The 19221-nt window shown below is 49.0% G+C and overlaps 1 protein-coding gene across 1 annotated transcript; it reads left to right on the top strand.

The window, feature by feature from the left end:
* Window positions 1-1307: 1307 nt before the first annotated feature.
* On the top strand, window positions 1308-18590 carry BLVRB (biliverdin reductase B). Its single transcript, XM_029925567.1, has 5 exons — window positions 1308-1506; window positions 12761-12925; window positions 13062-13151; window positions 14451-14579; window positions 18326-18590. The coding sequence occupies exons 1-5, from the start codon at window positions 1428-1430 to the stop codon at window positions 18484-18486; spliced, it is 624 nt and encodes a 207-aa protein (XP_029781427.1). The 5' UTR covers window positions 1308-1427; the 3' UTR covers window positions 18487-18590.
* Window positions 18591-19221: the final 631 nt, after the last annotated feature.

The raw sequence follows: 19221 nt of genomic DNA, 5'->3' as shown, positions 1-19221 counted from the left end.
GCCCGCCGCCGTCCCCGCCGCCTCGGCTGCCCGCGGCGATGGCCCACGCGCGGTCACACACCGAGCCACGCCACTCTCGGGGCCAGAGGTAGCGTCACACACAGCCACGCACTCTCACGGGGTCACACACTCCCACACCGTCATACACTCACACACACACACTCGGGGTCACATACAGCGTCGCAAACGTTACCCACAGCCACACACTCACACGGTATCATCTCCCACAGAGACACACAGAGTCAAACATTCAAACTCACACGCAGTCACACGCTCACATAAGGTCCCACCCTGGCACAGTGCCCGACAGCATCACACTAGTGACACGCTCAAATAGTGCCACCACCACCCACGCCGTGTCACACACAAGCACGCATATGTCATACACGTTGCGCACTCCCATGGGGTCGCAAAGAGTGTCATCGACTCACAGGTCACGCACAGCTTCAGAATCACACAGTGTCACACACTTTTTTACACACTCAAACTTGTTCCACCAGTCACACACTCACCTGTCACACATCTTGCACTGTCACACACTCCTACATAATACAGTCACAAGAGGTCACAAACAGTATCACAACAGTTAACACCCAGAGCCACACATTCAAATAGTGTCACAGTGACACATCCTTACATGTCCCATGTGTCATACACTGTCCCTAATAGTCATACACTCCCATAAAACACATCTCACACGTGTCCCACACCACATCCCCCAGCTTCATGGATGCATACAGCATCACAGACTGACACAGTGTCCTCCACATTGGCACCACAAGGTCACAAAATAACAGCATCAATGTTTGCCACACGGCTCACACAGTCTCATACTGTAACATAGTGCTACAGAGTGGCACATGGTGTCATCCACAATCTTGCTCTCCCTTGGGACTACTCACAGTCACACATAGTCACATGGGCACATATCCACACAGTTAGTGTCACACTCTCCCTCATTTTCTCCCCTCGCAGCTTCCAAAAGGTTTTGGGTAGTCCCAGGTCAGCCTCAGGCCCTAGGAGAGGGGGCGTGAGCTAGGAGAGGCAGGTGGTCGTGGCCCGAGCTCGCCCCGCCCCCGGCTAGAGCGCAGAGGCGGGGCACCGGGTCCACCCACGCTCCTCCCAGTAGGCCAGATACGGCCACGCCTCCCAGTCTAAGTGGCAGGCGAAGGGGGCGGTGCTGGACGGCAGGCAGAGGCGAGAGCCTGCTGTCCCGCCCACCGCGTTCATCACGGCTAGAGGCGTGGTATGTTTGGCCCCGCCCCCCGGCCTGAGCCTGGAGCCCGGAGGCTGACTGAGGCGTGGCCTTCTGTGCCAGCCCCGCCCTGTCCCTCCCGCCAGAGAAGGACAGAGAGGGCGGCCCAGCCGCCGGCCAGTTCCCGCGTGTCGTGCAACTCCGTGGCCTCGCACTCCCAAGGGTCTTCAGAATGAGCGGCAAGAAGATTGCCATCTTCGGTGCCACGGGCAGGACCGGGCTCACCACCTTGGCGCAGGCGGTGGAAGCAGGCATGAGCTGGGATGGGCGGGGGATGTCACGGGGTGCACATGCCCCTCATTAGGAAGGGGCATCCTGGGACCCGGGCGAGGCTGGTTGGGCCATCAGTACTTTGGTTTGTGATCTAGGGGCAAAGCAGGTGGCGAAGGGGACAGCAATGGGGGGACGCTGTGAGATCCAATTTTATGATTCCGAGGACTAGGAATTGGCCCTGAGAGGCAGAGGGATTCCAGTGACAGGTTTAAATACAGTGCTCTTAGGAAATGTCGTTGTAGCTGTGCTAGTTGTTAGCACAGCCGGCGAGGGCTTCCTGAGCCAGAAGGCACTTGCCTCCCAGCCGCTCCCGCCCTTCCCTGGTATTAAATCCTCCCAGCGCTCATGTGCGGTGGGCGCTGGTATCACCTCACTTCTCAGAGAAGAAAACTAAGGCCCAGAGAGAGACTTGCCCAATATGGGACAGCTGGAAAGTGGTGGTGCTGGGACTTGAACCCGGCCCGTGCTCTTAACCGCCAAAAGTTCCCTGGCTAGTGGCCTGGGCACCAAGGCTGGAAGTTTAAAAGGCTGGGCGGCCAGTTGCTGTGAGCACCTTCTGGAAAGAGGATCATGGAGACATAGGTGAAGACTTGGGTGCTGATCCTGGGAAAGTGGGTGAGAGCTGCAAATTCACAGTTGCCCAAGAAAGGGGATAAATGGCCTGCGGCCTCCCCTGCCTCCACCATCCAAACTTCACTAACCCTCCCCCACCTCCGAGGTGCCTGGGACTTCCAGATATAGGGCCCCACCCTTGCTGGCCTCAGTGACTCTGAAGATATTGACTTTCTGGGTGCCCCCAAAGGGTGGAGGCTGCCAGGACCCCACTCTCTATTGTCTCCTAGCCCAGCCCTTCCTTGGAGGGACTCTGCCTGGCCGTTCCTCGTCAGGCCGACTGCTCCTTCCTCTCCAGGAAGACTCGTGAGGATCCTGATTTTCGGGGAGGGGAGAAGGAAATTTGCTGATAACCATTTCTCTGGGAGGAAGTAAGAGGGAGAAGTTGAAAGGTGCTGAGTCACCCTGAGGAGCTAGATTTCCATGTTCCTCCCTTACCCTTTATCCTGAATTCTGCTGAATTCCACTTGTCCACCCTGCTGGTCACCGTTGGGACTGCACCCCAGGGAATTGAAAGCTGAGGCCTAGGGGAGGCCCTGCCTTCTCACAGTGGCTCTGACAAGTGTCTTCAGAGCCACAGGGAGCCCTTTGAGTCTTGCTGTCTATGTCAGGAAAAGAAGAGCTGGACTGAGCTGGCCTTTTATTTACCTCAGTGATTCTATAAGCTGGTGCCAGCCTACCCGTGTTCAAATCCCAGCTCTGCCGCTTACCAACCCCGTCAACGAACGTCCTCTGTGTCCCTAGAAAACTGGAAAGCGGGGATACAACTAGTAGCACTTGGGCGCCTGGCTGACTCAGTCAGTAGAGCGTGCGACTCCTGAGCTCAGGGTCGTGAGTTCGAACCCCACATTGGGCATAGACGTTACTTTAAACTTTTTTTTTAATGTTTGTTTATTTTTGAGAGACAGAGACAGAGCAGGGGAGGGGCAGAGAGAGAGGGAGACACAGAATCCGAAGCAGACTCCAGGCTCTGAGCTGTCAACACAGAACCTTATGTGGAGCTCGACCTCACTAACTACGGGATCATGACCCCAGCCAGAGTCTGCTGCTAAACTGACTGAGACACCCAGAACCCCCCTCCCAAAGAAGTTTTTTTAAAGAAAACTAGTAGTGCTTGCAATGATGAAATGAGATAATACGTGGAAAATGCTAAGAGCCATGTCCAGTACAATATTGAAGAGGTGCTTCAATAACCTCTTTTGGCTGAGTGAACTCATAGCTGTATGAACTTGGCTCGGTTAACTTAAAATTGCCTCAATTCCCCCATCTTCAAAATGGGCATATAATAATACCTTTTAGGGTTGCTGCAATCTGGTGCTTTTCCAACTGTGAGTCATAGTGAGTTCTGAAATATATTTAATTGGTCATAAAGGTGTCAAAGCATATCACATGTTAAATACCGACTCTATGAAACTTCTTTCAATTATATATGCATGAATTTGAATATACTGGGTTAGGCATGGAAATCTGTTTTGGACTAAGAGTTGAGATCAAAAAAGCTTAAAAAGGGCATGACCTCTGCAACTTAGTCTCAAATAGTTAGGAAAAAACTTCGTATATATATGTGTGTGTGTGTGTGTTTATGCACACATATATAATTAACGTATGTTATATGTTATACACACAGACAGAAAGATAAAGCAAAAGCAAACATGAGAATTGAGGGCTTCCAACTTTCCTATACAACTGAATTTCTGGGGCACCTGGGTGAGGGCATCTGGTAGCTCAGTTAATTGAGCATCCGACTTCGGCTCAGGTCATGATCTCGCAGTTTGTGAGTTCGAGCCCCACGTCGGGCTCTGTGCTGACAGCTCGGAGCCTGGAGCCTCCTTCGGATTCTGTGTCTCCCCCTCTCTCTGCCCCTCCTATGCTTATGCTCTGTCACTCAATAATAGATAAACTTAAAAAAAATACAACTGAATTTCTTTTTTTACAAATGTATTTCAAAATAAAAAAATTAATAGAAAAATATAAAGTAAGGGATTTGTATAAAAAAAAATTTGGGAGTACCTTACCAATGTTCTTGTTTTTTTCTAAAGTGTAAAATATGTGAATTCTTTTTTTTTTTATGTTTATCTGTTTTTGAGAGAGAGCAAGCTTGAGCAGGGGAAGGGCAGAGAGAGGGGACACAGAGGATCCAAAGCAGGCTCTGCACTGACAGCGGAGAACCCCATGCGGGACTCGAACCCAATAGAACAGTGAGATCATGAACAGAGCCAAAGTCAGACACCCAACCGATTGAGCCACCCAGGCGCCCCCAAAATCTGTGAATTCTAAAACAATGTTGTGGGGCGCCTGGGTGGCTCAGTCGGTTGAGCCTCCGACTTCGGCTCAGGTCAGATCTCATGTTCATGGGTTCGAGCCCCGCGTCAGGCTCTGTGCTGACAGCTAGCTCAGAGTCTGGAGCCTGCTTCCGGTTCTGTGTCTCCTTCTCTCTCTGCCCCTCCCCCTCTCATGCTCTGTCTCTCTGTATCAAAAACAAATAAAACATTAAAAAAAAAAGAAAAAAATCCAGTTTATTCAAAAAATAAAAATAAAAATAAATAAAACAATGTTGTTTGGTATGGTAGCCACTTGTTACATGAAGCTATTGAAATTTACATTTAAATGTGTGTTGCTAAAAAAAATTTTTTTTTTGGAAAAAGGGGCGCCTGGGTGGCTCAGTCAGTTAAGCAACTTCATTTTGGTTCAGGTCATGGTCTCAGGGTTTGTGAGACTGAGCCCGGGTCAGTCTCTGCGCTGACAGAGCAGAGCCTGCTTGAGATTCTCAGTCTCCATCTCCCTCTGCCTTTACCCCGCTCATGTCTGTCCTTCTCTCTCTCTCTTTCAAAATTAATAAATAAACATTAAAAAAAATTTTTTTTAAATACCATTCATCTGTGGAAAGAGCTTAGCATGGCACTTGGCATATAAGAGGTTCTCAATAAATGTCATTAATCAGCAATAATACAACACGACTGGGCACCCTCGTGCTCAGCGTGTGTCAGAGCCCTCACTCTCCATGAGAACAGTTTTCTCCCGCAGAGGGCTCACAATTTACTAGGGTCCGTTTTGACCGATGCCCACACTGGCACCCTGAAAACCCCCACTGCTCCCCGATGTGTGGGAGGAGAGCCGTTCCCTTCTGAAAGGGGGCCATGCAGGATGGGGACACTGGGAATTCTCATTGTCACTTTTTTTTTTTCACTTGTTTATTTTTGAGAGACAGAGTGAGACAGAGCATGTCTCAGTCTCCTTTTCACTTTAGAGAGGAGGCTGGGGGCCAACCAAGAAAAGCGTTTCCTGTGGTCCTCAGCCATTTGCTGGTAGAGCTGGAGTTTGAACCTAGGTCCACAGGATAGAAAAGCCTGTGCTTTTGTGTTTATATATATGCGTGTATACACACACACACACACACACACACACACATACATATACGTGTGTGTGTGTGTGTGTGTGTGTGTGTGTGTGTGTGTTTTAAGTAGACCTCATGCCCAGAATGGGGCTCGAACTCACAATCCATTTTTTTTTTTTTTGAGAGACAGAGAGAGACAGCACGAGCAGGGGAGAGTCAGAGAGAGAGGGAGACACAGAATCCGAAGCAGGCTTCAGGCTCTGAGCTAGCTGTCAGCACAGAGCCTGATGCGGGGCTCGAACCCACAAACCGTAAGATCATGACCTGCGCCAAAGCCGGACGCTTAACCGACTGAGCCACCCAGGCGCCCCTCGAACTCACAACCCTAAGATCAAGAGTTGGATGCTGTAACGACTGAGCCAGCCAGGCTGTGTGTTTTTGTGCTTTTGTGTTTATAAAACATCAGGGAGATGGTGACGAATATGACAACGTCCTGGGACCTGCAAGGCCATTATTTACCCCAGGCAGCATAAGTAAGACAGTAACAGAGGAAACACCAGCAGCTGGGGGCCTGGGGAAAGGTTCAAGAGTGCTCCCAGCAGAGGGAACAGCATGTGCAAAGTCCAGGAGGCAGGAAACCATGAGGCATTTGAAGAACTTAAAAAGTGTGGTGGGTGAAGAGAGCTGTGGCTCCAGAACAGGCTGAAGAGAAGGAAAGCCCAGACCCCGAAGGACTAGAAGGTTGTCATGAGGAGCATAGACTTTATCTCGGGCACTGAGGGTGTCGGGGAGGGATATGAACAGGAGGGCACGCCAATACAACTGTGGAAAGCTCTATCTGGCTGCCAGGTGGCATATGGATGGCAGGGGGTGAGACAGGAGCCAGGAGCCCAGGGAGGACTAAACCGGGACAGGATATAACCTTTTGAGATGATTAAAAATTATGGTAACAGCCAGCCCCACATACCATCCCTTCCTGTGCCGGACACTCCCCTCAACTTTTCATTTGTGTGTTTCAGTTCTATGCTTTGTTTTCTTGATGTTTTTATTTATTATTGAGAAAGAGAGAGACAGAGCATGAGCAAGGGAGGGGCAGAGAAAGGGAGAGACACAGAATCCAAAGCAGGCTTCAGGCTCTGAGCTGTCAGCACAGAGCCCCATGTGGGGCTTGAACTTACGAATCGCAGGATCATGACCTGAGCCAAAATCAGACACTGAACTGACTAGACACCCAGGTGCCCCAGTTCTATGGTTTTTATAACAGCTTTATTAAGATTTCATTCACCCAAGTATATAATTCACCCAAAGTATACAACGTAGTGCTTTCGGCCTGTCCACAGAGCTGCGCAAACACCATCACAATGAACTTGGAACATTTTCATCACCCCAAAAAGAAATCACTAGGAGTCACCCCCTCCATTTTCCCTCTTAACCCTCCCCCGGATGTAGGCAACCGCTCATTTACTTTCTCTTTGAACCGACTTGCCTGTTGGGGACATTTTATATGAATGGAATCGAACGTTACATAGTTCTTTGTGGCTGGCTTCGACTGGCTTCTTTCACTTAGCGTAAAACATCCTTTCAAGGGGTGCACGGTATCATCAGTGTGTCACTTCTTTTTATTGCCAAATACTATTATGTACGTTGTACGGGTAGATCACGGTTTATTTATCCATGCAGTTGATGGACGTTTGGGTTGTTTCCATGTGGGTCTATTATGAATGAATAACGTCTCTATGAAATCATGTGCAAGATTTTGTATGTCTTCATTTCCCTTGGACATACACCCAAGAGTGAAAAGTCTGAGTCATCTGCTAACTTCACGTTACCCTTTTGAGGCGCTGCCAGACTCTTACAAAGCAGCCTTCAGCACATGCGTCAGTGGCGTGTGAGGGTCTCAGCCTCAGCACATGTGCCCCAGCATCTAATGTCTTTTGATCTTAACCATTCTAGTGGGTGTGAAGTTGTATCTCACTGTGGTTTTTTTTCTTTTTTTTTTAAACTTTTTTTTTTAATGTTTTATTTATTTTGATACAAAGAGAGACAGAGCATGAGAGGGGGAGGGGCAGAGAGAGAAGGAGACACAGAACCGGAAGCAGGCTCCAGGCTCTGAGCTAGCTGTCAGCACAGAGCCTGACGTGGGGCTCGAACCCACGAACGTGATATCTGACCTGAGCCGAAGTCGGAGGCTTAACCGACTGAGCCACCCAGGCGCCCCTCTCGCTGTGGTTTTGATTTGCATTTCCCCGATGACTAAGGAGGCTGAGAATCTTTTCATGTATTTATTGGCCACTCGTGTATCTTCCTTGGAGAAGTCTTTATTCATATGTTTTTTTTTCTTTTTTTATGTTTTTTATTTATTTTTGAGAGACAGCGCCCATAGGGGAGGGTCAGAGAGAGAGGGAGACACAGAATCCGAAGCAGGCTCCAGGCTCTGAGCGTCAGCACAGAGCCAGATGTGGGGCTCGAACCCACGAACCATGAGATCATGACCTGAGCCGAAGCCGGACGCTTAACCAACTGAGCCACCCAGGTGCCCCTCTATTCATTGCCCAATTTTTAATTGGGTTTTTATCCCAAATCTCGAGTCGTAGGAGTCCTTTATGTATTCTAAATACAACCCCTTTATCAGATGTATGATTTGCAAAAGTTTCCTCCCATTCTATTCTCTTTTCACTTTTTTTTTAAATGTTTATTTTTGAGAGAGACAGAGTGTGAGTGGGGGAGGGGCAGAGAGCGAGGGAGACACAGAATCCAAAGCAGGCTCCAGGCTCTGAGCTGTCCATGTGGGGCTTGAACTTATGAACCATGAAATCATGACCTGGGCCGAAGTTGGACACTGAACCGAATGAGCCACCCAGGTGCCCCTTTCTTGATGGTGTCATTGAAGCACATAAGTTTTTAAAAAAATTTTGATGATGTTACTGTATCTGCTTTCTTTTGTTGCTTGTGTTTTCGTGTCACGGCTAGGAAAGTATTGCCTAATACGATCTCACAAAGGTGTATACCTGTTTTTTTCCTAAGATTTTAAAAATAGTTTTAGCTCTAACATTTAGGTCTTTGATTGTTTTGAATAATGGTCATATATAGTGTGAGGTAGGGATCTGACTTCATTCCTTAACATATGGATATCCAGTTATCCAAGTAGCATTTGTTGAGAAGACTATTCTTTCCCCATAGAATTGTCTTGGCATCATTGTCAAAAATCAACTGACTACATCAACCCTTCCCATGTATTATTTAAACCTACATTCAGCGCCAGATATTAGAAACCCTAAAAGAGACCCTTACCAAATTAACCATGGAGACTGGCGGAAATTGGATAAACTCTCCTTCCCTATGCCCTTTACAGGGTAAGAAATTCCCCTTACACCAAGGAGGGCTATGCCAGGCTTTAGGGGTACAATGGTAACTCAGCTGACCCAGGATTGGGTCAGTTACAAGACATAAGGGGAATGTAAGGACACAGGTTTGAGACAATAGAAGGGCACGCATTGCCCAAGGTAAGAGGGACCACTCTTGTAATACCCTTAACGTTCCTAAGGGCAGGCCTATTGCTTAAGGCTAGTTACACCCTATGTGAGGGTCCTGGGTCCTGGGTCTACCCTGTGATTGGTTAACACTCTCAGTGTTGTAATTGGATAAACCTGCTGTCAATAATATTGTGTAATAATAATTGGATCACTGTACCTGTGTCACAATTTCCTGTAACTCCCCCTTCCCAAACTCATAAAAGCCCTGCCCCACCTTTGTTTGGGGCTCTCAGCATGGGTCCACCACGCCGGTAAAGTCTGTGAGCCCGAGTTTAGGCCCCGGCGAGCCTAAACCCGTAATAAAGCCCTTTGCTTTTGCATTTGTGAAAAAAGAATAATCATAAATAAATAAACCGGGGCACCCGGGTGGCTCAGTCGGTTAAGCGTCCGGCTTTGGCTCAGGTCATGATCTCACAGTTCGTGGGTTCGAGCCCCACGTCGGGCTCTGGGATGACAGCTCAGAGCCCGGAGCCTGCTTCAGATTCTGTGTCTCCCTCTCTCTCTGCCCCTCCCCCACTCGTGCTCTGTCCGTCTCTGTCTCAAAAATAAACTAAAAAAATAAAAATAAATAAATAAATAAATAAACCTACATTAACCCTGTAAGGTAGAGACTATTATTAATGTCACCTTATAAATGAAGGCCCCGTGGGCAAGAGAGGTTATGTGACTGGCCCATTGTCATACAGCTAGCTGGCCATGTGGCTGCAATTCAAACCCAGGGTTACTTTGAGCATTAAATGAGTACATATATATAAAACACATATAGTGAGTATTGCATAAATGTTATTTATCATTCTTTTCTTTTTTTAATGTTTATTTATTTTTGAGAGAGCAAGAGACAGAGCGTGAGCCGGGGAGGGGCAGAGAGGGAGGGAGACACAGAATCTGAAGCAGCTCCAGGCTCTGAGCTGTCAGCACAGAGCCGGATGCAGGGCTTGAACTCGAGCAGTGAGATCATGACCTGAGCCGAAGTCGGATGCTTCACCGACTGAGCCACCCAGGCGCCCACCCTATTTATCATTATTTTCATCATCATTGTTCCAGAGTGTTCAAATCTCCCATCACTTGTTTTTAAAATACATGACAGCTGTCAAATGAAATGGAACAATTTTGTTGTTTTTCCTTTTCTTTTATCATTTTCTGAATAATGAATTAATCCTCTGGTAGCTGTCAGCAATGACTAATGAGGTTTCTTTGTTAGTATTATTATGAACTCACAAATTTTTAAATATTTGATGCGTTTAAATTCCTTGTCAATATTCTTTTTGTTTTTAATTTACCAAGAACTATTTTTAAAAGTTTTACTATTTATTTTTGAGAGAGAGAGACAGCATGAGTGAGCAAGGGGCAGAGAGAGAGGAAGAGAAAGAATCCCACCCAGGCTCCCCACTGTCAGCACAGAGCCAGAAGCTGGGCTCGAACTCACCCGATGCAGGGCTCCACCTCATGAACTGTGAGATTATGACCCGAACTGAAGTTGGATGCTTAACCGACTGAGCCACCCAGGCATCCCTCTTCATCAGTATCCTTTTGGACAAATCATATTGTCCCTGATTTTTCCAATGAGAACCCCTTCGAGTGGCTTCCGGGTCCTTTCAGTATGGCCACACCATTCTGGAAGCACCGCCTTGCCCGCTGACAGTACGAGACATTCCCGCCTCATGCTGTCCTTTCTCTGAGGAGGAGCTCTGATTCATTCATCACAAGAATGATATTTAGAGGCTGTCTTAGTCAGCTCGGGCTGCTATGACAAAATACCATAGGCTGGTGGTGTACAATAGATATTTATTTCTCCTAGTTCTGGAGGCAGGGAAGTCCAAGATAAGGTAGCGATGGACTCGACTTCCGGTGAGGGCCCTCTTCCTGGGCGCAGACAGCTGCCCAGAGAGCTCCGGTCTCTCTTCTCTTCCAAGGACACTGATCCCATCGTGGGGCCCCCACCCTCATGACCTCATCAAAACCTAATCAAAGGCCCCATCTATTTAATATCATTTCCATACACCCAAACATTAACATCCTTCGCCATTGTTTACAACAAAGGAAGAAATACATTGGCTGTGAACTTTATTAAAAAGAAATATTTTAATGTTTATTGACTTTTGAAAGAAAGAGAGAGAGTATGAGTGGGGGAGGTGCAGAGAGGGAGACACAGAATCTGAAGGAGGTTCCAGGCTCTGAGCTGTCAATACAGAGCCCACTGCAGGGTTCGAACTCATGTGAGATCATGACCTGATCTAAAGTCAGACACTTCACCGACTGACCATCAGGCACCCCTGTTGGTTGTGAACTTTAAAACTCCTTTTTTTAATGTTTTATTTATTTTGATACAAAGAGAGATTGAGCATGAGAGGGGGAGGGACAGAGGGAGAAGGAAACACAGAACCGGAAGCAGGCTCCAGGCTCTGAGCTAGCTGTCAGCACAGAGCCTGATGCGGGGCTCCAACCCACGAATGTGAGATCTGACCTGAGCCAAAGTCGGAGGCTTAACCGACTGAGCCACCCAGGCGCCCCGGTTGTGAATTTTAAAACGGGTGTGTAGGAGCACCTGGGTGGCTCAGTTGGTTGAGCGTCCAGCTTCAGCTCAGGTCATGATCTCACGGTTCGTGGGTTCAGCCCCGCGTCAGACTCTGTGCTGATAGCTCAAAGCCTGGAGCCTGCTTTGGATTCTGTGTCTCCCTCTCTCTCAGACCCTCCCCTGCTCATGTTGTCTCTCTCTCATAAATAAATAAAGCATTTAAAAAAAATCAAACAGGTGTGTATGTGTAGAGACACAGTTACTCAAAATTCTTTCGGAAGGGACGTACCAAGATAATGTTCAAAATCTTGAAGGACCACTAAGAAGTAAGCCTGGGGGATCACTCCCAGCACTGGGCAACCGATAGGCAGCTCATGTTTTCCTCTGTACCTCATTTTCCTCCAGGACCACGGATGGAGGGCATAGACCAGTGTGATGCTAGGCGTTAACCCTTTAGTTGCTGGAGAGTGGAGAAGTCTGGGGAGTTCTGGGGGAGGGCCTTGGAGGCATCAATGCAAATCATTTATAAACCGGCATGAAGGTATTGTCCTATTTTAACAACCAGCTAAATGTCAGCTGTGAGTACGCCACCAAAAATGTTTGAAGACCAGGGCGCCTGGGTGGCTCAGTCAGTTGAGTGTCTGATTTCTGCTCAAATCATGATCTCAGGGTCCTGAGTGTGAGTTCAAGCCCCGCATCGGGCTCTCTGCGGCCAGTGCCAAGCCTGCTTTGGATCCTGTCCCCTTCTCTCTTTGCTCCGACTTCACTCTCTCTCTCTCTTTCTCTCTCTCTCTCTCACTCTCAAAATTAAATACACTTTTGGGGCACCTGATGCCTCAGTCTGTTAAGTCCTGATTTTGGCTCAGGTCATGGTCTTGCAGTTCATGGGTTCAAGCCCCACATCAGGCTCTCTGCTGACAGCTCGGAGCCTGGAGCTTCCTTTGGATTCTGTCTCTCTGTCTCTCTCTTCTCTCTACTCCTCACTCACTTATTCTCTCTCTCTCTCTGTCTCAAAAAATGACTAAACATTAAAAATTTATTTTAATTAAAAATAAATAAATAAACCTTTAAAAAATAAATAAATAACCTTTAAAAATTGTGTGAAGACCACTTCCCATAACAAGGGACCTGGGGACAGATTTGGGGGTTCACGGCCCCCTCCGGACACAGCCTGTGGAGCCTGTGAGTGCCAGCCCACAGGCCTACTGACCTGCTTCTCTGCCCTTCTTTGCCCACAGGTTATGAGGTGACAGTGCTGGTGCGGGACGCCTCCAGGCTGCCCCCAGAGGGGCCCCAGCCAGCCCACGTGGTGGTGGGTGACGTTCTGAACGCGGCCGATGTAGACAAGACCGTGGCTGGGCAGGATGCGGTCATCGTCCTGCTGGGCACCCGCAACGACCTCAGTACTGAGCCCCCTCTCTGCCCACGGCCCACCCCTGCACCTCGGCCCCCAGCGCCACCCCCGCCCCCAGCCCCACCCCTGCCACCCCCGCCACCACCACCGCCTGCTAGTGACCGCCACTCTCTGTCCTCTCTAAGGTCCTACCACAGCTATGTCCGAGGGCGCCCGGAACATTGTGGCGGCCATGAAGGCCCATGGTGTGAACAAGGTCGTGGCCTGCACCTCGGGTGGGTGGTGGGATCGTAGGGATGGGGCTGAAGGGTGGTGCAGGGCAGGGGTTGGGGGAGGTAGGTACTGGACAGGCAGCCAAGGGGCTCTGGAGCCATCCAAATGCAAGGAGCCAATGCAAGTTGGCTCTGGAGCCATCCCAAGTTACTGTGCATTTATTGAGCACCAACTGTGTGCATGAACCTTGCTGGGTGATGCTGGGGACACAGTGGTGACCACTACAGCCCTGGGCCCTATACTCATGGGTCTCATAGATGGGAGGGAAGTGGTAAACAGACCTCTCGTCACGCACAGTGTGACAGGCCGGAGTAGTCAGGCCAGGATGAAGGCTCAGGGCCAGAACAGGGGAGGCCTAGAGGACGATGGAAGCCCAGAGGAGACACCTGACCCAGCCAGTCTGAGAGACGGGCCGGGAGAGCCTGTGATTGGAAATGACAGAGCCAAGCATACACAGACCAGCTCTCTACCCTCACGGAGCTCCCAGTTTACGAGGAGACAGACCTTAAACAACCGGTTGTCTCGAATCATCCAAAAGACAGGCTACAGGGTGCATAACAGGAGCCGTGAATGCTAACAGCATTCAGTGAGCACTTACTGTGTGCTAGGCTCCATCTGAGGACCTTAGGGATGAGTGCCACTTAATCATCACAAAATCCTGAGTACTTCTACTCCTAGTGGCATATAGTAGGAGCTCAGTTAATAGTAGCTGTTCTTATGCCTCCCCTGTATGGAAGGGAGTGGGCACCCAGGGAGGCCCACTGCCCGACCTGCGTTCAAACAGGCTGTGGAACCGGGTTGTGTGTCTCCCGGGTCTCCGTACCTTGTCTCTGTGCTTCATCCTCCCCAGGAGAAAGCGAGGGCAGAGGGATCGGCAGTTGCGAAGGCTCAGAGGTGGGAGCGTGAATGGGGCAGAGTGAGTGACAAGGGAGGGTGTCAGGTCCTGAGGTCAGGGGGTTAATGGTGCCAGATCTGGTGGGGCCTCGCAGGCCCTGCTGGGGACTCTGCTTTGGCCCCGAGTGAGGCTGAGCCACAGATGAGCTCCGACCCCCTGGGTGTACACTGGCCCCATCAGGCTGGATGCAGGGAGCAGGCTGTGGGGGCGGGGGAGGAGGTCAGGGAGGAGGCTGCTGTCCTGACCTGGACAGGAGCAGGTGGGGTCGGCCCTTACGCTTGGCTGTGAGGCAGGCGGCCGGGACAACTGGAAGGCACTGGGGAGCCCCTGCAGGGTTCTGTCCTGGCATAAGACCGGCAGGCTGTGGTCCTCAAGCCCTGGCTTATGCTGCCTTGTGTCTCCCCAGCCTTCCTGCTGTGGGACCCGACCAGGGTGCCCCCAAGACTGCAGGATGTGACTGATGACCACATCAGGATGCACAAGGTGCTGCAGGAATCAGGCCTCAAGTACGTGGCCGTGATGCCACCACATATAGGTGAGTGGGACTGGGACCTGGGGGCGGGGTGGCTGCCAGCCTGTCTCCTCCCATCAGATGGTGAGATCTGCCAGGTCTTCCCAGGCCAGTCTAAAATAGCAAGCCTTCCCCCTGCACTTTCTATCCTTGCTTGATTGTATCTTCTTTCTAACACCCTTTTCTGTGACCTCTGTTTAACCAACCACCCCAAATTTAGAAATGTAAAACAACTCTTATTTAGTACTTTAAAAAAATTTTTTTTAATGTTTATTCACTTTTTAAGAGAGAGAGAGAGAGACAGAGCGTGAGTGGCAGAGGGGCAGAGAGAGAGGGAGACACAGAATCCCAAGAAGGCTCCAGGCTCTGAGCTATCAGCAAAGAGCCTGATGCCGGGCTCGAACTCATGAACCACAAGATCTTGACCTGGGCTGAAGTCAGACACTTAACTGACTAAGCCACCCACTCCCCTTATTTGGTATTTTTTCAAGTTTATTTATTTTTGAAGGAGACAGAGCACAAGTAGGGGAGAGGCAGAGAGAAAGGGAGACACAGAATCTGAGGCAGGCTCCAGGCTCTGAGCTGTCAGCACAGAGCCCGACGTGGGGCTCGAACTTACAAGCTGTGATATCATAACCTGAATCGAAGTCAGAAGCTTGACCTACTGAGCCACCCAGGCGCCCCAACTCTTATTTAGTATTATTAGAAGTGAGATACTGGGGCTAGCCCATTTTCAAGGGAAGGGGATTTACCTTTTACCACACATAACATACCATTTGTTTTTTTTTAATGTTTATTTTTGAGGGGGGTAGGGGCAGAGAGAGAGGGAGAAAGAGAATCTGAAGCAGGCTCTGCACTGACAGCAGAGAGCCAGATGTGGGGTTTGAACCCACGAACCATGAGATCATGATCTGAGCTAAAGTCGGACACTTAACTGACTGAGCCACCCAGGCGCCCCTCCTTTCTTTATCTTATTTAGCGTGCGTCTATCACAGGAATGTCAACTCTTTGGGGGCGCCTGGGTGGCTCAGTCGGTTAAGCCTCCGACTTCGGCTCAGGTTAGATCTCACGTTCGTGGGTTCGAGCCCCACATCGGGCTCTGTGCTGACAGCTCAGAGCCTGGAGCCTGCTTCAGATTCTGTGTCTCCTTCTCTCTCTGACCCTCCCCCTCTCATGCTCTGTCTCTCTCCGTATCAAAAATAAATAAAACATTTAAAAAAATTTTTTTTAATTAAAAAAAAAAAGAATGTCAACTCTTTGAAAGCAATGATTTTGTCTTGTTTTAATCACAGCTACATTCCTGGTGCCCAGAACAGGGCTTGGCATAAGGTAGATGTTCAGTAAATACCTGTCAGGTGGACCACATTTCAGGGTGCTGTGGTGGAGAGAATCAGTAAACCACACCTACCCCCTCTTTTCTTCTCCCAGGGCTGGAATCCACCTTGAGAGAGACACAGAGTCAGACACAGGGAGACACTGCATTCATTCATTCATTCATTCACTCACTCATTCATTCACCAAAGGTCTCTTGCATATGAAGTGCGTGCCCTGCCAGGTGACAGTCCCAGCCCCAGCAGTGTGTGGCCTCTGTGCCTCAGTTTTCTCATCTCTAAACAGGGCTCATAATATTACTTCCTGACCTCCGGGGTTTGAAGTGAAACCCAAAGACATAATCCCTAAAATTGATTTAACATAGAATACCTCTTTTTAGTTAGGGGTTTTTTTCTTTGTAATATGTGTGTAAAAACTTTGAAACCTCCAGGAAAGTTGAAGACATTAAAGGTTTATGAAAATCCATAAACCCTTCCTCTAGATTCAGTTAACATTCTGCCCTTTGCTTTCTTTTGTGCATGCTTATAATACATACATGAATACATGTGTGCATGCATATAATACATACATGAATACATGTGTGCACACATATAATACATACATGAGTACCTGTGTGTATGCACATGTACAATATATTTGTGGATGCATCTAGTGTGTGTGTGTGAATACATGTGTAGTACATATATATTTTGTATATGTATGTATATGTATAAATATACATATATTTAAACAAAAAATTTTTTGGCTGAAGTGAACCATTTGAAAAGAAGTTGCAGACATCATCACATTTCACTCCTAGAACTTTGATGGGCGTCTCCCGAGAAGAGGTATCTTTGGGAATGACCATTATTGCATCAAGGGGATGGACGGGACCTCTACCATGTCACTTAGTGTCCATTCCATATTTAATTTTTTCCAATTGTTAAAAAATATTGGGGAGCCTGGCTGGCTCAGTCAGAAAAGCTGTGACTCTTGATCTTGGGGTCGTGGGTTTAAGCCCCATGTCGGTGTAGAGGTTACTTAAAAATAAAATTTTTAGGGGGAGCCTGAGTGGCTCAGATGGTTAAGCATCGGACTCTTGGTTTCGGCTCAAGTCACGATCCCACGATTCATGGGGTTGAGCCCTATGTCAGGCACTGTGCTGAAGCAAGGAGCCTCGGTGGGATTTCTCTCTCCCTCTCCCTCCCTTTCTCTTTCTAGAGATAGAGATAGAGATTTCAACCTCCCCTCCCTGCAAGGTCAGGATCTGACCAAGGATCATGTGTTGTGTTTAGTTGCCATGTCACCTTGAATCTGGAACAATCCTCCATCTCTCCTTTTAAAAATATGTCTCATAGGGCGCCTGGGTGACTCAGTTGGTTAAGCATCCAACTTTGACTCAGGTCATGATCTCACTGTTCATGAGTTCGAGCCCTGCATCGCGCTCTGTACTGACAGCACAGAGCCCGCTTCAGATCCTGTCTCCCCCTCTCTCTGTTCCTCCCCCACTTGGCTTGCTCTCTCAAAAATAAATAAGCATTAAAAAAATTAAAAATACATCTCATAAAATTAACCAAGCCAAGACTCTTTCTAAATATCCCATGTTCTGGATTTCTCTGCTAGTTTTCTCCCAGGCTCAGATTAAACATGGTTGGAAGGAATGCCACTTGGGTGAGGGTGTGTCTCCGTACTGGGAGGCTGCATTCGATCCCTAAATGAAGTCGTTCACTGTCATAATGCAGCCAGCAGATGCCCTCCTAACAGCCAGGTTGTGCCTCCAGGCGGAAGGACCCAGAGCACATCTAGCTTTTGCCCCTGGGAAGTCACCCTTTGCAATCCTGGGAAGTAACTTTATTTATTTTTTTAACGATTTTTATTTATATTTATTTTTGAGAGACAGAGACAGCACGAGCAGGGGAGGGGCAGAGAGAGAGGGAGACACAGAATCCGAAGCAGGCTCCAGGCTCTGAGCTAGCTGTCAGCACAGAGCCTGATGCGGGGCTCGAACCCACGAACTGTGAGATCATGACCTGAGCCGAAGCCAGAAGCTGGACACTTAACCCTGACTGAGCCACCCCGGCGTCCCTGGGAAGTAATTCCGTTCGCCCAGCTGTGAAATAGTCCTGAGCCCATTCTCTGCTCTATTTCTCTCCATGTAACACATTGTCTGTTTTACTCTCGCATCTGTTGCTTTTTCCTAGGGAATGTCTGCATGCAAAGGGCAAGAGTTCTTGTCCGTTTTGCGCCTTGCTGGGTGCCCAGCACCTGACACATAATAAGCCATCGGTTAGGATTTATCGAATGAATGAAGTCAGGGTTAGAGATTAGTGTCCTGCTCTTGGGACGGGTTTGATACATGGTTGACTCCTATACCCTCCGGGCTGGGCACACAGTAAGCCTTGTTGTAGGAGGGGAAAGGGACATCTGCGTCACCCACTCCCTGTGTCTTTACCTTGCAGGAGACAAGGAGCCACTGACTGGGGCCTACTCGGTGACCCTGGACGGACGAGGGCCCTCAAGGGTCATCTCCAAGCACGACCTGGGCCACTTCATGCTGAGCTGTCTCACCACGGATAAATATGATGGGCACAGCACCTACCCCTCCCACCAGTACGAGTAGGGATCTGACCTCATCCAGGAGGACGGCGTCCTGAGAAACAGAGAACAGAGGAAAGGAGCAATAAATCTTGAGCCCAGAGCTTCAAATTGTTCTAGAAGACCCCACTCTGTGACTCTTCCTCTGTCTGGCTTTGTCTGGCTGATTCAGTGTCTCTGCCTCTGTGTAAGATTTTCATTCCTTTCCTCATCTGGCCCTGTGCTGGAGACCAGGGGAGGACTGTGAGGACCCCTGGGGGTGACCCTCCCTTCCCGGATCTCACAGTCCAGTAAGGAAGACACCCCTGCCGGTGACAGTGACAACCCAGAGTGGCCAGGGCTCTGAAGGAGGGAGCCCAGAGGGCTGAGGGAACGAACTACCCGAGCCAGCTTGAGGAGCAAACAAGTTAATAATACTTGGCTCCGAGGGGAGGAGTTAAGATTAGCCCGAAGAGGTTGTTGCCTGGAAGCTAAATTGTGTAGAATCTTTGTAAAAAGCTTGAGCTTTATTCTGAGTTTCTGTGGTAGAAGGGAAGCAGGAGAGAGGTGGGGATGGGCATAGTCAGGTTTATGTGTTATAAAGCTGCCCTTGACTCCTGTGTGAATGTGGATCAGAGGTGTGCAAGAGTGGAGGCAGAGCCCCAGGGCACCAAGACAGAGGCCTTGAGGCAGGTAAGAGAGCGGAGTGGGGGCAGGGGGGTGAGCGGAGTGGGGGCGGGTGAGGGGAGTAGACAGAGTCCATGATGGAGGAGAGGAAGCA

This window comes from Suricata suricatta, chromosome 16, assembly GCF_006229205.1.
Source record: "Suricata suricatta isolate VVHF042 chromosome 16, meerkat_22Aug2017_6uvM2_HiC, whole genome shotgun sequence".
NCBI classification, from domain to species: domain Eukaryota; kingdom Metazoa; phylum Chordata; class Mammalia; order Carnivora; family Herpestidae; genus Suricata; species Suricata suricatta.
The sequence above is the reverse complement of the archived record's forward strand: the minus strand, read 5'-3'. Positions and strand labels throughout refer to the sequence as shown.

Excerpts from the sequence above, each read along its gene's own strand:
- BLVRB (XM_029925567.1), top strand. The coding sequence starts at position 1,428 with ATGAGCGGCAAGAAGATTGCCATCTTCGGTGCCACGGGCAGGACCGGG. Across the intron at positions 12,926-13,061 it reads GGGCACCCGCAACGACCTCA|GTCCTACCACAGCTATGTCC; the intron begins GTACTGAGCCCC and ends GTCCTCTCTAAG. Across the intron at positions 14,580-18,325 it reads CGTGATGCCACCACATATAG|GAGACAAGGAGCCACTGACT; the intron begins GTGAGTGGGACT and ends TTTACCTTGCAG.